The sequence below is a fragment of the Bidens hawaiensis genome, unplaced genomic scaffold, assembly GCF_021521415.1.
Source record: "Bidens hawaiensis isolate Kalapana, Puna unplaced genomic scaffold, B.hawaiensis_p1.1 tig00026616_1, whole genome shotgun sequence".
In the NCBI taxonomy this organism is placed as follows: domain Eukaryota; kingdom Viridiplantae; phylum Streptophyta; class Magnoliopsida; order Asterales; family Asteraceae; genus Bidens; species Bidens hawaiensis.
The window spans coordinates 171,285-187,045 of NW_027494280.1; the positions used below are offsets into that span (position 1 = coordinate 171,285).

Here is a 15,761-nt window from a genome sequence, read left to right on the forward strand (position 1 = left end):
TCTTGGGTTCAGAGCTAGTTCCAGCCTTGGAAGCTTCCTTCTTGACAGCAGGAGAGGTGACCATACAGTCGATATCATTCAGGGAGAACTTGAGAGCAGACTTTCCTGATTTCTTGGTGCCTATGGAAGAAAAATTGACAGATAAGTCTTCTACTTTATTCTAAATACTTTTAAAAATTATTAACTTACTTGACATGCTTGAACTTTAGGAGATATCACAAAAACCTTTGACAAATAGAGCTTGAAAAGTTCTAACCGCGGTATCCAGCTCCAGGAACCGTTTTGCTTTCTCTTCTGTTCTAGGTAATTTGCTCAATGAGGCGAAGTTCTCAAGTGCAGACAACAAAAACAGCATAAGAGTAAAGATTGAAAAATAATGGATCCTGCTACTTCTTAAGGATCCGGGATCCTACCCTTCATGACCCACGTTGAAGGAAGATCAGTCCCCCTGGTATTGAATCACGTTTTATGAAGAAGAACTGATTCTTCCACACGGAATCATTTAGCGTGGCTTTAGAGATCGGATGTGGCTGTCGGGGCTTGGATTTGAAAATGAAACGAGCAGAACCAAAGGTAGTAAGGGTATACAAATATGACAACTCCGGAAGGCCAAAATCGATTTTTTCCTCCTCGATGATTCTTTCGATAGTGCTAAGAACCCTCCAAATCATCGGCATAGCTTGTATGTAAGATATGCCGGTACAATCGAAAAAACTCTGGGTAAAAGACGGAAAGGGGTATTTATAGCCGATAATAAAGGGAGTCGCCGGGAATCAAACCCAAACCTTGGAGTAAACATCACATCTAACGTCGGATTCATAGGGTCGAAAGAGGGTTTTCGGTGGAAACAGTGTACGAAAGTCATCGACCTCGGGATTCGTAAGCTTACAGATTTCAGTAGATGGGTTAGCAAGCAAACATTGTGGTTCCATTTCGGTTAGCTCGAAACCGTCGGAATTTTGCTCAGAAGATTTAGAGGGGGCGGAGAAGAAGATGAAGAAGATGAAGCAGCATACATGGTTAATAATATAAGAGAGAAAGGTAAGAACGATACCTGATGCGTTGGATGAAGGCGTGTTGTAAGGCACCGAACCCGGTAGCCTTACTTTAGCGTCGGATTTAATCATAAACACAGTTCTTACAAATCAGAGTTCATTAAAACTTTCGCGGAAACGTTTACTTGAAGCATTCGTTACAAAACATTCAATCTCTTCTTTGATATTATAAAACAAATCATTATATTTAAAACATCTTTTCTTCCATCTTAAGATGCCAGCCGTTCAATCCATGCCATGTGCCATCCTCATGCTAGTCCTTTGGTCTGATCACATGCGTGCATACTAAAAGTCAGCTACGCTGAGTGAGTTCTAGTTAATCGGACGCCATACACATACATACATATCCGCAAAAAACATATCCATACTTAACTAGTTACCCATCTGTTCTACATACATACTTACTTCCATACATACGTATCTACAATCCCTAACCTCAGTCCACCGAGAGTACGTTCATAGTCCGCCGTCTATACCTGTACTCAAGGTCGTGAACACGTAAAAGGTCCGCAGTCCTTACCTATGTTCACCATTCATGGCACGTGCAAGGTCCTCAGTCCTTCCCTATACCATCCTACACCCACAACACGTACAAGGTCCACAGTCCTTCCCTATGTTGCAACCTAATTCATAGCACGTACGAGGTCCGCAATCCTCCCCTATGCTACAAATACAGCACGTATAAGGTCCACAGTCCTTTCCTATGCTGATGCCTATCTATAACACGTATAAGGTCCGCAGTCCTTAACTACGTTATCGTCTATTATCTGTAACACGTATAAGGCCCACCGTCCCTATCTACGTTTACATCTATCATCTACGTTACGTATAAGGCCCGCAGTCCTTAACTACGCCATCACCAGCCGAGTCTATGTCCGACAGAAGCTAGAGAGATTTGCCATCCTAACTTACTATGTCGAACGTAGAACTCACATACCATTCGTGTACCTGTATACACATACTTCACATATACAATAATTACATTATAGCATAAGAACACTTTAGGCGTTCTTTACATCATTCATTTAACAACCATACCCCTTGTCGATACGTTCAATATCCGAAGATCGTTCACGCCCCGACAAGTATTCATTTGTAATGTTCATACATCTTCGATATATAATATTCGTACCTTTATTTTGCAACCTGACAGTACGCGCAATATCCGAAGATCGTTCGCGTACCGACAAGCAATCATTCATATCCATCACATATATCACATATGGCATACACTTATCACTTAGGATAAATGTATTAACAACACATCGAGTATGCACACAGCCCCGAAAACATAACAAGGAATGGGGCTAGAAACTCACCTGAACTCTGCCTCTTCCTCCGATAGTTGTAAATTCCTTCTTTAACTGAGCTCGGCTGACTGTATAAGTTACACGTATCAATACTCGCCTGATCTAATCTGGCGGCCTAGTATTAGCTTACTTTTACTTATCGTTAATAATTTATTTTCTAATCGAACTCGACTTTAGGCGAAGTTAAACCTTAGGCGAACTTAGCTTTAGGCGAAGTTAAACCTTAGGCGAACTTAGCTTTTGGCGAAGTTAAACCTTAGGCGAACTTAGCTTTAGGCGAAGTTAACCCTTAGGCGAACTTAGCTTTAGGCGAAGTTAACCCTTAGGCGAACTTAGCTTTTAGGCGAAGTTGTCATCAGGCGAACTTAGCTTTTAGGCGAAGTTGTCATCAGGCGAACTTAGCTTTTAGGCGAAGTTGTCATCAGGCGAACTTAGCTTGCAGGCGAAGTTCATCAGGCGAACTTAGCTTGCAGGCGAAGTTCATCAGGCGAACTTAGCTTGCAGGCGAAGTTGTCGGCTGCAGCTACTGTTCGTCTTTAATCATCTTCGTTTCTTAACCAAATAACTCGATTTAGGTATCCACGCAATCGTCTGACCAGCGCCTACAAACCCCAACCATCAAATCGGCCTAACATCGATGTTTACGGGGTGCGATTTAGGCATATAGGTTACGGGTTCTTTTAGGTTAACAATTAACCTATCAAACGCTAATCAATTCCAGTAATATTTGTTGTTTTAGGTTCGTTTATAACAAACTAACACAGATCTATGATTTCCCAAATCAAACCGAACCTATACGAGCGATTTCTAACTATAAACGTACCTTGAACGAGTCGAACTACGAACCCGGTTAAGCCTTGATGTTGTTTTGGTCCGTCACGACGTTCCAGCACCAACAAGCTCGGGTTTTCGCCTTCGGATCTTGGTTCGGGTTGTGTGTGTTTTGGGTGTGTGCTAGAGAATAAGATGGAAATGAAATGAGGGTTTAGGGTTTTAGGTTGGTTTAGGGGATATTTATATCCCTTAAAGCCCATGGACCTAAGGCCCATTCTTATTTAACCCATCTTAATTAATCTAAGTCCATGATCCGTTCTTTACTCGACATTAGTTAATAACGCGAAATCACTACGTAACTTTCTTTATTTAACATTATAAATTTTAGGATGTTACAAGTCTTCCCTCCTTAAAGAGGTTTCGTCCCCGAAACCTAGCTTATTCCTTGTAAAAGGAATACCTTTTTTTTTTTAATAATCGCACACTTTATTGAATCACCTTTGCTTTCTGAGTTATCCTTCTTACTCCCGACTTTGCAGCCATCGAATGGTGGTCATGTGTTTTAGCTATTTAAGGTAGCTTGTCCATGAGACCCTCGATTGTACCAAGACTCATCTCATCCTTCCAAGGGCTTCGATTAGTACCTTTAACACTATTGTCTAAAACAACATTTCCTCATAACATAATAATCATTCATAACCAAACTCAATATATTACACGTCACTGATAAACATAAGTTTTAAACCTTAACACAAAACAAGTTCTCAGGCAAATGTAATTTAATAAAACCATTGCATGAGCAATTATTCCTTCATCAAGTGTTCCTCTCTGCAGTTTCCCCAAGTCTTTATCCTTTCGCACCTCCCGCCCCTGATTCCTTGCAATCCCTAGCCATGTGGTCAGTTTTTCCGCATTTGAAGCACTTTGGACGATCAGGGCATTCTCGAGAGTAATGCCCACTCTTTCCACACCGATAGCACTTGTTTGTCCCAGTCCTGCATTCTCCCCGATGCACTTGTCCACACGTCTTACATGCATCCTTGTTCCCAACCTTGGCCTTCCTCTCATCAGTTGTTTTCACCATCTCGCCAGACCGCTTAGCAGAGGTAGCCCATTTCTTCTCCTTCTTTTCCTCCACCACCACATCGTCCTCAGCCAGGTCAGCATAAACCACTTCTGCAAGTTCAACAGCAGAGTCAAATGTAGCAGGTTTATTTGCCCTGACTAACATGCGGACTTTTTGTGGCAATCCCCTCACATAACATTTGATTCTCTGGACCTCAGTGTCAACCATATCAGGCACCAACATAGATAGTCGGTTGAATTCAGTAGTATACTCACGATGCGTCATCATACCGGCCTTTAAATTCAGGAACTTCATCTCCGTCCTTTCAACCTCGGCATCTGCACAAAACTTCTTTATCACCAACTCTTTCAGATCGTCCCATCTCAACGCCTTGATCTCATCCTTAGTCTTCCTCTGCTCCACACTTTCCCACCAATACATAGCTTCTTCCTCAAATGACTGAGTAGCATAACCCACAGCTTGGTCGGGACGGCATTCGCTAATGCGGATAACCTTGTCCATAGTGGTTATCCATTGGAGAGTAGCGATTGCGTCTCCCAAACCAGTCAGCTTTGGCGGGTCGCATCCTTTGAAGGACTTATAGTTGCACCCATCTTGGCCTCTTTTCCTGTCATCGACCTTCACAGACTTATCCTCACTCGAGGCCTCTCTTTCTCCTTCCCCATCCTTCCTACCATCACCACCCGCCCCTTTAGCAGTTCGTTCACGGCTTCCAGCAGATCTTTCGGGATTCAGGTTCTTCACAGCAGCAACTACAGCTTGAACAATGGCTGCTTGAACTGCAGGGCTAAGTTGAACCTCTTCGTTGTTGTTCTGGTCTCCTCCAGCTGCGCTTCCTTCATCTTCGGTGTTGGAAGCTTCTTCTACCGAGGGTTGCCGGACAAGACGAGGCCTGCCACGACGTCCAGTGCACCCCCAATTCTAACGATTTCTCCAGCTCCAGCCATTAGTATTCTAAAAGAAAACACAAACGTCATCACTCCGGGAATTATTTAGCACATGATTCGTAAGGTAAGTAGTTAATGACGTTGATCAAGTGTAATTAACTATTTGCATTACTCCTCAGGTCCTACATACTTCCCTTTATGATTTCCCTTGTGCTAATTTCTACCGTAAAATAGTTAATCAATCAAACAATCAATTAATCCTATGCCTAAGCGAACATCCTTATACATTATTTAACATACTTTACCGTTACTGAGCTTGCTTGAGTGACACATGGCTATCTTGAACTGGCATCTTCTTTCTTTCTCTTTTTAAATCTCATTCTCTGTTCGAGTCTAAGCATGTAGGATGCTTAAATCTCTCGAACTTATGCTCTGATACCAACTTGTAAGGCCCCGAACCCGGTAGCCTTACTTTAGCGTCGGATTTAATCATAAACACAGTTCTTACAAATCAGAGTTCATTAAAACTTTCGTGGAAACGTTTACTTGAAGCATTCGTTACAAAACATTCAATCTCTTCTTTGATATTATAAAACAAATCATTATATTTAAAATATCTTTTCTTCCATCTTAAGATGCCAGCCGTTCAATCCATGCCATGTGCCATCCTCATGCTAGTCCTTTGGTCTGATCACCTGCGTGCATACTAAAAGTCAGCTACGCTGAGTAAGTTCTAGTTAATCGGACACCATACAATACATACACATACATACATATCCGCAAAAAACATATCCATACTTAACTAGTTACCCTTCTGTTCTACATACATACTTACTTCCATACATACGTATCTACAATCCCTAACCTCAGTCCACCGAGAGTACGTTCATAGTCCGCCGTCTATACCTGTACTCAAGGTCGTGAACACGTAAAAGGTCCGCAGTCCTTACCTATGTTCACCATTCATGGCACGTGCAAGGTCCGCAGTCCTTCCCTATACCATCCTACACCCACAACACGTACAAGGTCCACAGTCCTTCCCTATGTTGCAACCTAATTCATAGCACGTACGAGGTCCGCAATCCTCCCATATGCTACAAATACAGCACGTATAAGGTCCACAGTCCTTTCCTATGCTGATGCCTATCTATAACACGTATAAGGTCCGCAGTCCTTAACTACGTTGTCGTCTATTATCTGTAACACGTATAAGGCCCACCGTCCCTATCTACGTTTACATCTATCATCTACGTTACGTATAAGGCCCGCAGTCCTTAACTACGCCATCACCAGCCGAGTCTATGTCTGACAGAAGCTAGAGGGATTTGCCATCCTAACTTACTATGTCGAACGTAGAACTCACATACCATTCGTGTACCTGTATACACATACTTCACATATACAATAATTACATTATAGCATAAGAACACTCTAGGCGTTCTTTACATCATTCATTTAACAACCATACCCCTTGTCGATACGTGCAATATCCGAAGATCGTTCACGCCCCGACAAGTATTCATTTGTAATGTTCATACATCTTCGATATATAATATTCGCACCTTTATTTTGCAACCTGACAGTACGCGCAATATCCGAAGATCGTTCGCGTACCGACAAGCAATCATTCATATCCATCACATATATCACATATGGCATACACTTATCACTTAGGATAAATGTATTAACAACACATCGAGTATGCACACAGCCCCGAAAACATAACAAGAAATGGGGCTAGAAACTCACCTGAACTCTGCCTCTTCCTCCGATAGTTGTAAATTTCTTCTTTAACTGAGCTCGGCTGACTGTATAAGTTACACGTATCAATACTCGCCTGATCTAATCTGGCGGCCTAGTATTAGCTTACTTTTACTTATCGTTTATAATTTATTTTCTAATCGAACTCGACTTTAGGCGAAGTTAAACCTTAGGCGAACTTAGCTTTAGGCGAAGTTAAACCTTAGGCGAACTTAGCTTTAGGCGAAGTTAAACCTTAGGCGAACTTAGCTTTAGGCGAAGTTAACCCTTAGGCGAACTTAGCTTTAGGCGAAGTTAACCCTTAGGCGAACTTAGCTTTTAGGCGAAGTTGTCATCAGGCGAACTTAGCTTGCAGGCGAAGTTCATTAGGCGAACTTAGCTTGCAGGCGAAGTTCATCAGGCGAACTTAGCTTGCAGGCGAAGTTGTCGGCTGCAGCTACTGTTCGTCTTTAATCGTCTTCGTTTCTTAACCAAATAACTCGATTTAGGTATCCACGCAATCGTCTGACCAGCGCCTACAAACCCCAACCATCAAATCGGCCTAACATCGATGTTTATGGGGTGCGATTTAGGCATATAGGTTACGGGTTCTTTTAGGTTAACAATTAACCTATCAAACGCTAATCAATTCCAGTAATATTTGTTGTTTTAGGTTCGTTTATAACAAACTAACACAGATCTATGATTTCCCAAATCAAACCGAACCTATACGAACGATTTCTAACTATAAAACGTACCTTGAACGAGTCGAACTACGAACCCGGTTAAGCCTTGATGTTGTTTTGGTCCGTCACGACGTTCCAGCACCAACAAGCTCGGGTTTTCGCCTTCGGATCTTGGTTCGGGTCGTGTGTGTTTTGGGTGTGTGCTAGAGAATAAGATGGAAATGAAATGAGGGTTTAGGGTTTTAGGTTGGTTTAGGGGATATTTATATCCCTTAAAGCCCATGGACCTAAGGCCCATTCTTATTTAACCCATCTTAATTAATCTAAGTCCATGATCCGTTCTTTACTCGACATTAGTTAATAACGCGAAATCACTACGTAACTTTCTTTATTTAACATTATAAATTTTAGGATGTTACACGTGTATATAATCAAAGATATAGGGCGGCATATATAGACGGTTATAATTAACCTCGGGGGGTTAAAAGGTAAATATTCTGGCAAAACCGTCCCATCTATCAGTTTTCACAAGGATTTTGAATTTCAAAATGACAGCTGTATTCCACTGTCACCCGCCATTTTGGGGGCAATTGTTAGGCTATGAATTTTATACTGAGGATTCTTTATCCTTAACTGTCTTATGAATAGGTTATCCTTGAAATATGTATCAGGATATAAAAGACCGACGATCCTCGGTATTATTTGTTTACTAATGATTGCGTTTAGTATGGTGATGTGTTAGACAGGTTTGTATCAACTATCTTCATATAGCAACTTCTAGCTGGAGCATGGATCCAGGATACTACTTCAACACAGCTGATTATGAACGAATTCTCTAGAAGATTGATGTTTAATAACAACAACGTTATTTAGACTTGGTCTACCGCTTATATCGCTGCTGGATGACTATTGGCACGTGGTCAAAGATCGTGGAGCAACTAAGTGGAGGACTTCCGGTTAATTAGGAGATATTGTTAATGTTATTATCTTATTTAAACGAGCTATGATCGAGTAGAAATAACACATGTAATATTGCACACAATAGAGCTGAAACAAGCATTCTCTCTACACTAGCATACTTTGTAATCTCGATCATACACTCCACCACATTTGTAACCATCTTTTGTTTATTAATATAATCGACGGTGATAGTTTTCACCGTCCGGGGGTTTTTTGTGCCGGAGATCATGATAATCACATACTCCTCGACCAAAGGTTACCTTGTTGATCATTGACTAAAGTAATCCGACCAAAGATTATCTTATTAATCCTTGACCGGAGTTATTTTACCAAAGATTATCTTGATAAGTTTTGACCGAAGTAAGACTATCTTGGTTAAGAGCTTTTTCCCTCGTGATCAAACCTTTGTGTTCACTAATATTCCGATTACACACTTGTCATTATCAAGTTAGCACCTTACCTCACTTAACAGATTTGGATACTTGATCCTTAACAGATTTTTATCCAAAACAAAAGATAAGAAACCATTTAACTTAATGATAATTGTTTATATCAATAACCAACTTTCACTCCTCTCACAACTTTAACTATTCATCAACTGTCCAAACTATGTTGCGCAAAATACAAGTATGTATGGCCTTCTTTTTGTGCAATTTGTAATACTCAGGTTAATGATTATGTGGCTTTGTCAATGCAAGCATCATGACGTATGTCCACTCTATTTGGAGTTTCAAAAATTGTCCTTACGCTAACTCGGCGCGGTAGTGCGTATGGTATTCTCGGCGACGTATTAATAAACCAATCAGAGAGAGGTGCGTGACATCAATGACTTGTTAAGAACATAAATGGTCCCATGGGGGGTGATAATATAGAATTAACATCAGGCGGAGACGACATGATTCACTACTGAGTACTAACATAAGGGTTGGAGGACTTCATCTACTACTAAGGGTTGGACGACGTCATCTACTATTAACGTCGTCGAAGACGATGTGATCTACTACTAACATAAGGTCGGGGGGAACTTGTTATAGTTGAAATGGAGGAAGACATGATATAGGATTTGCCATGATAATTTTTTTTTAAAATGGATTATTTGGTAACGAAAATCTCTCGCCTAATACACGCATCACCAGCAGCGCTGAGAACAAGGGTGTCAGATATGGCAGCCCCACGATAACAATAGAACATGAGCGTGGATAGCGTGTCGTCGACAACGAGGTGAGCCGAGGAACACGTCGGAGACGATTAATTCCGGTCACGCGTCTGTCTCTGATTGGTTTACCAACACGTTAACAAAAATACCAAAAATACATCACCGGTGACAAGTTAGCGTATGTACAAATTTAGAAACTCTAATTAGAGAGAATATATTTAGAATCTCTTTCTAATCGTGGCATTTTGGGAATCTTTCAAAAACAAAAAAAAAACTAATTGAAATACATGGGACACACAATTTGAGTTGTGGTTAAGTTATGATATAAGGCTATTTGTAAGAGCGAGTCAACCCGGGTGAGTCACCTTAAGAAGCAGCTGGGAGTCGACATGCCGTCATTTTCCCATAGTCCATGAAAACATTATTATTAAATAAATCAAGAAAAGAAATAAAAAAACTGCTATCGTGTTCATATTTATGAATTATGACACAGACAGACATACGTACGGCTGAAAGAAAAGACTTACCACTTTATTCATTCCAACCCAATCAATCACCTCCGTAATTCCTCTCTCTCTCTAGAACACCAACAACAACTAAACTCACATACATACATACTGTATATATATATATACATACCAAGATCTATTAATTCAAATAAAAACCCTTCAAGATTGAAATGGGTTCTGCTTTTGTTTCAATTTTACTGTTGTTGGCTTCATTGATTTTGGTGGGTTCAAGATTGGTTGATGGGTTTGGGACATTCGGGTTCGATATTCACCACAGATACTCTGATCGAGTCAAGGGGATATTGGACATAGATGACCATGATTTGCCGCACATGGGCTCGGTTGATTATTACGCTGCCATGGCCCACCGTGACCGCCTCTTCCATCGCCGCCGTCTCGCCTCCGCCACCGTTGATTCTTCCTTGGCCTTTCTTGATGGCAATGAAACTTATCAGCTTCAGTCTCTTGGATTGTAAGCTCTTTATTTTCCTCTGATTTTGAATTGGGGTTTAATTAAATTGAATAAAGATTAAAAAAGATATCAAAGTTTGGAGAATTAATGCATATGAAACTTTCATATACACAGTTCTTGAAATTTTGATAATTTATCTAATTTGTGTAAGCATAATTCTTGAATTGTGATATTATTTTTTAAATTTTGATAATTTGTCTAATTCTTGTATGCCTAATTCTTAAATCTTGAAGTTTTGATAGTTTGTATTATTTCTGTATGCATAATTCTTGAAATTTTGATACTTTGTTCAATTTCTTGTAAGCTAATTTGTCTAAATTCTGTATGCATAGTTCTTGAAATTTTGTCAATTTGTCTAATATCTGTCTAAGTATCTTGAAATTCTAATAATTTATCTAATTTCTGTAAGCATAATTCTTTAAATTTTGATATTTTATTTTAATTTCTTTAAGCATGATTTTTGAAATTTTGATACTCTATTTTAATTTCTGTAAACATAATTCTTGAAATTTTGATACTTTATTTAAATATATGTAAGCATACTTTATTTTAATTTCTGTAAGCATAATTCTTAAAATTTTAATAATTTGTCTAATTTCCGCAACCATAATTCTTGAAATTGTGTGGATAATTGGCAGCTTGCATTATGCAAACGTCTCGGTTGGCACCCCGAGTTTATGGTTTTTAGTGGCACTCGACACAGGAAGTGATTTATTTTGGATTCCGTGTGATTGTCGGAGCTGCGTGAAGGGCTTGGCTACAAGAAGAGGAAGAGTATGTGTTTTATCATGATATTTATTATTTACTAATCATTTGTCATAATATTTAAAATTCTAAATTAACTTAAAATTGTTTGTTTAAAAACAGCTAGACTTCAATATATACAGCCCTAACGCGTCCACAACAAGTCAAAGAGTTCCTTGTAATAGTACCTCGTGTAGATTAAAGAAACAGTGCTCTGCAAGACCCGATATTTGCCCGTATCAGGTCAACTACCTTTCAAGTAATACTTCGTCCACTGGGATCTTGGTTGAAGATAATTTGCATTTGATTACTGAAGATAGTTCAGAGAAACCGGTTGATGCAAAGATCAAGTTCGGGTATGCATCTATACTTTTGGATTGTTGATTTGTTGATGTCAAACTTAATATACCTAATATTTAGAAAGTTGAAATATTTATAATGATTATGAATTTTCAAAGTCTTTTTACCTCAAACTGTACCCAATTATATTATATTCTATGCATAATTTGGACTATTTCATAACATTGACTTTTCAGCTCAAACCTACTATTCTTAACTTCAAAAAATTTGTGGGTTTTCATGGAAAATTCTATACCCAGTCATTTATATTAGGGCATTAAACCGAGCCGGGGTGGATTGCCTCCGCTTGTTTATCTTAACGAGCTCAAATGCTAAGCTCGAGCCAGTTCATTTATTTTTAAATCTTTTAAAATTTACACACGTTGATGTATATAAAAACTAAAAATAATATATGTAGCATACCTGTAATGCTGAATTTATAAACTATAGAATTCATAACTGGTATATATTAAAATTTGGGTTATTATTTATATATATATTAGAAGTTGGGCTTTACCTTTAATGAGCCAAACAAGAATTTTCAATACTATGAGAGTTTTTAATTATATGTTCATTAGAAAATATCATACGGCCCGTGGCTCGCTTGTTAGCTCAACTTAAATGAGCTAACGAGCGAGCTACCAGCCAACCTTGGCTCGAGCTCAGACTCAAACTGAGCCAGCACCGCTCGTTTACAGACCAAGTCAGCTTAACCTGCTCGTTCGAGCCGATTTTGAACGTTTTCAAAAGAGCTTTGAGCGAGTTGCAGGCTTTTAGAGCCTTTTAAGTGAGCTTCCACGTGTGGATTTTGTTTAACACTTGTAGTAAATATTGAAGTTTAGTGTGTGTTCATGTTGACCTTGAAAGTTAAACTGTACCTGTTTGACCATAAGTATGTTCGGTTAGTATATACTCAATTGTAATTTATTGCAGCTGTGGAATGATCCAAACGGGATCATTTCTAGACGGTGCAGCTCCCAATGGTCTGTTTGGGCTAGGGATCGAGAACCTATCCGTTCCTAGCATTTTAGCCAGTAGTGGTGTTACCGCCAATTCGTTTTCCATGTGTTTCGGGTCCGATGGTGCTGGCCGGATCAATTTTGGAGATAAAGACACCTCAGATCAAGGAGAAACCCCCCTCAATCTTGACACTCCTCAGTAAGTTGACTTTGACCAATTTTGAAATCGTGTAGTAATTGGTTTGACTTTGATTCTCAAGTACTCAACTTTTTGTTTCTTGAAATTTCAGCCGAACATATAACATCAGCATGACACAAATAGTTATAGGAGACAATGTTACCAACGTTGATTTCACAGCGATATATGACACCGGTACCTCGTTCACGTTTTTGAACGATCCTGCGTACACGATTATAGGTGAAAGTGTAAGTAAATTCGTATTTTGTGTGGTAAAATGTGTGTTCGTTTCTTGAATTATATTTTTATTTAATTTATTTATTATTCTGCAGTTTGCTTCACAGATAAAAGAAACCCGGAGTGAACCCCGTCCCGACATCCTTTTCGAGTATTGCTATGACCTAAGGTCCGTATATGTTTCACCTTAAACGGATCAAATTACCATTTTGACCCCGTCTAATTTCCCATTTGTTATTTGTGCAATTCGGATCAGGAGTCTTTCGAAGCGCCATTTTTTAATCTTACCATGAAAGGAGGAGACCAGTATCCTGTCACAGATCCCTTTTTTATTGTTCCTCCTACTGGAGTAAGTACAAGATTTATTTATTATTAATTATTCATTTGAATTCTAATTTTATGATTGTTATCGTCCGTCACGTAGGAGAGTGGAGGCGTGTTTTGTGTGGGTATTCTCAAAAGTGAAGATGTCAACATTATCGGGCGTAAGTAACCATCATGGTTTTCATTTTCTTTACCTAATAAAGTTATTTGTTTATTTATGAAAATGTAACTTCATGTTTGATGTTTTTCAGAAAATTTCATGACGGGTTATCGGGTCGTGTTTGATCGCGAGAAGAATGTTTTGGGTTGGAAAGCTTCTAATTGTGAGTGAATCTTATTACTTTTCTTAAAAAATGTAAAAAAAGAATATGATTAATGGTACATATTTGTAAATCTTATTTTCAGGTTACAATGGCACGGAATTAAACACGCTACCGATAAGCCCACGTGCCTCTCCTAGTGGGTCTCCGTCTATGTCTGTGGGGCCTGAAGCGACGGCAAGGAATGGTTCACCTAACCCGAGTCAGACTCCGACTCGGCCAGGCAGTGCTGCATCCACACTATCATACACGCGTTTCGTACTAGTGTTATCTGTTACCAATTTTTTGATGTTTGTTTTGTTGTAATCTGTTGGTATATGATGTGGTATAGTATAGAATCATGTCATACGATGATTTATACGAACACACAGAGCTACTTATCGATTCTTATTAGTTTTGATGTACATATATGATATATAGTTTTGTTTTGAGACTATTTAATATGATAGAAATCATCAATAAATTTCTTATTATGGTACAGAACCAGTATGTACAATATACAATTTATGTACAACTATATTAGTAAAAGTAAATACAAAAAACAGTGTTGATCTTAAAAAGACCCAAATACGTTTCGTATAGAGGTTGTTGAATGAAAAACCTCTATGTAACATTAACAAAGTATTAAGCCCTGTTCTAATATGATTTTAGCTTGTTATAGTCCATGTACAAGAACACTAAGTTTGAGTGGCCTTTTTAGAGAGGCCCTGATTTCAAATTGGTTTTAAGTAAATAGTCAGTTTTCTACAATAGAAAATTTTAGCTCATTGAGTTTCAAAATATTAGACAAAAGACTTAACAATCTAAGCTCTTGCTTACATCCTAGATTTATAAAAATACCAATTTAACTAAAAGGTTTGACATGATACAAGTTTCTTTTGAACAAAAGAGGCGTGTAACAATAATCCCTAACACACACAGTAACATACTTAAAATATAATCTTATTCATGTCTTCTAATCTTCTACGGACTACTTACTATAAATATCCAATGTGGGATTGCTACAAACAACCACAAATGTATATATGGAGGGTTAAATATGAAAACATTTGAATGTTATCATAAATTTATAATACTAGTAATAGTAATCTACGCCCTGCTAGCGGTGCGCGCATATAATGTATATATGTGTGAACCCTTGGTTGGGCAAAAGTAAAATTGCACTAATTTTGACGTTATTTTACTAATCACGTGAAAATAACGTTAAAAGTGCGGAAGGTTAATCAGGCATCATGTGGTGGCGTTGATAGCCGAAAGACAAGGGCACATGCACCAATCAGCCGGTGTCCCGATGATTGAGTGTTATGTGCCTTATGTCCAAGGCTTGATGCAAAACTACTATCGAGCCGGGGGTCTCACCGGAAGCAGCCTCTCTATCCCTATTGGATAGAGGTAAGGCTGTCTACATCTTACCCTCCTCAGACCCTACCATAGCATTGCTATTGGTGGGATATACTGAGTACGATGATGATGATGATGATGATGATGATGAGTAATAGTAATCTTGCTCTTGATCAAGGTGCTCGCAATACGCCTTCCATGGATCATAATTATTAGGGTTTTTTTTTTTTTGAACGACCAACTAACTAACGCCGAGTCTTTAAATGAGTTTTGTTAACTCAAGAATTTCTAATCTCTAAAGTTTTTCCACTCATTATTATGTATTTAGATTTTTATTTTTAAATATATATATTGATAATTATAATTTTATACGTCTAATTAAATATATTATTTAGTTATTTTATTATAATTTTTTTTTGTGTATAACACTATTTATTTTGTAATTATATATTTTATTAAATAAAAAATTTATTATATTTAGATAAATAAGTTATTTTAGGCCCGTGAGACTAGTAGTTAGGTATGTGATGCCCAATCTAAAATTTGTTCTTTAATTGAGTTTTAATATAGGCTTGAGCTCATTTTATCTCCAGCTTGTTTTGTGTTTTTTATGAGTCAATCTTGAGTAGCTGACGAGTGGTTTGACTCGTTTACATCTCTATCGTGTAAAATCCACTTTTCAA

The 15,761-nt window shown here is 38.5% G+C and overlaps 1 protein-coding gene across 1 annotated transcript; it reads left to right on the forward strand.

Moving 5' to 3' along the window:
• The first annotated feature begins 10,208 nt into the window (after positions 1–10,208).
• On the forward strand, positions 10,209–14,178 carry LOC143573712 (aspartyl protease family protein 1-like). The gene is made up of 10 exons (XM_077058516.1): positions 10,209–10,636; positions 11,275–11,410; positions 11,504–11,736; positions 12,653–12,877; positions 12,969–13,104; positions 13,189–13,272; positions 13,350–13,442; positions 13,518–13,578; positions 13,669–13,740; positions 13,823–14,178. The coding sequence occupies exons 1-10, from the start codon at positions 10,335–10,337 to the stop codon at positions 14,041–14,043; spliced, it is 1,563 nt and encodes a 520-aa protein (XP_076914631.1). The 5' UTR covers positions 10,209–10,334; the 3' UTR covers positions 14,044–14,178.
• Positions 14,179–15,761: the final 1,583 nt, after the last annotated feature.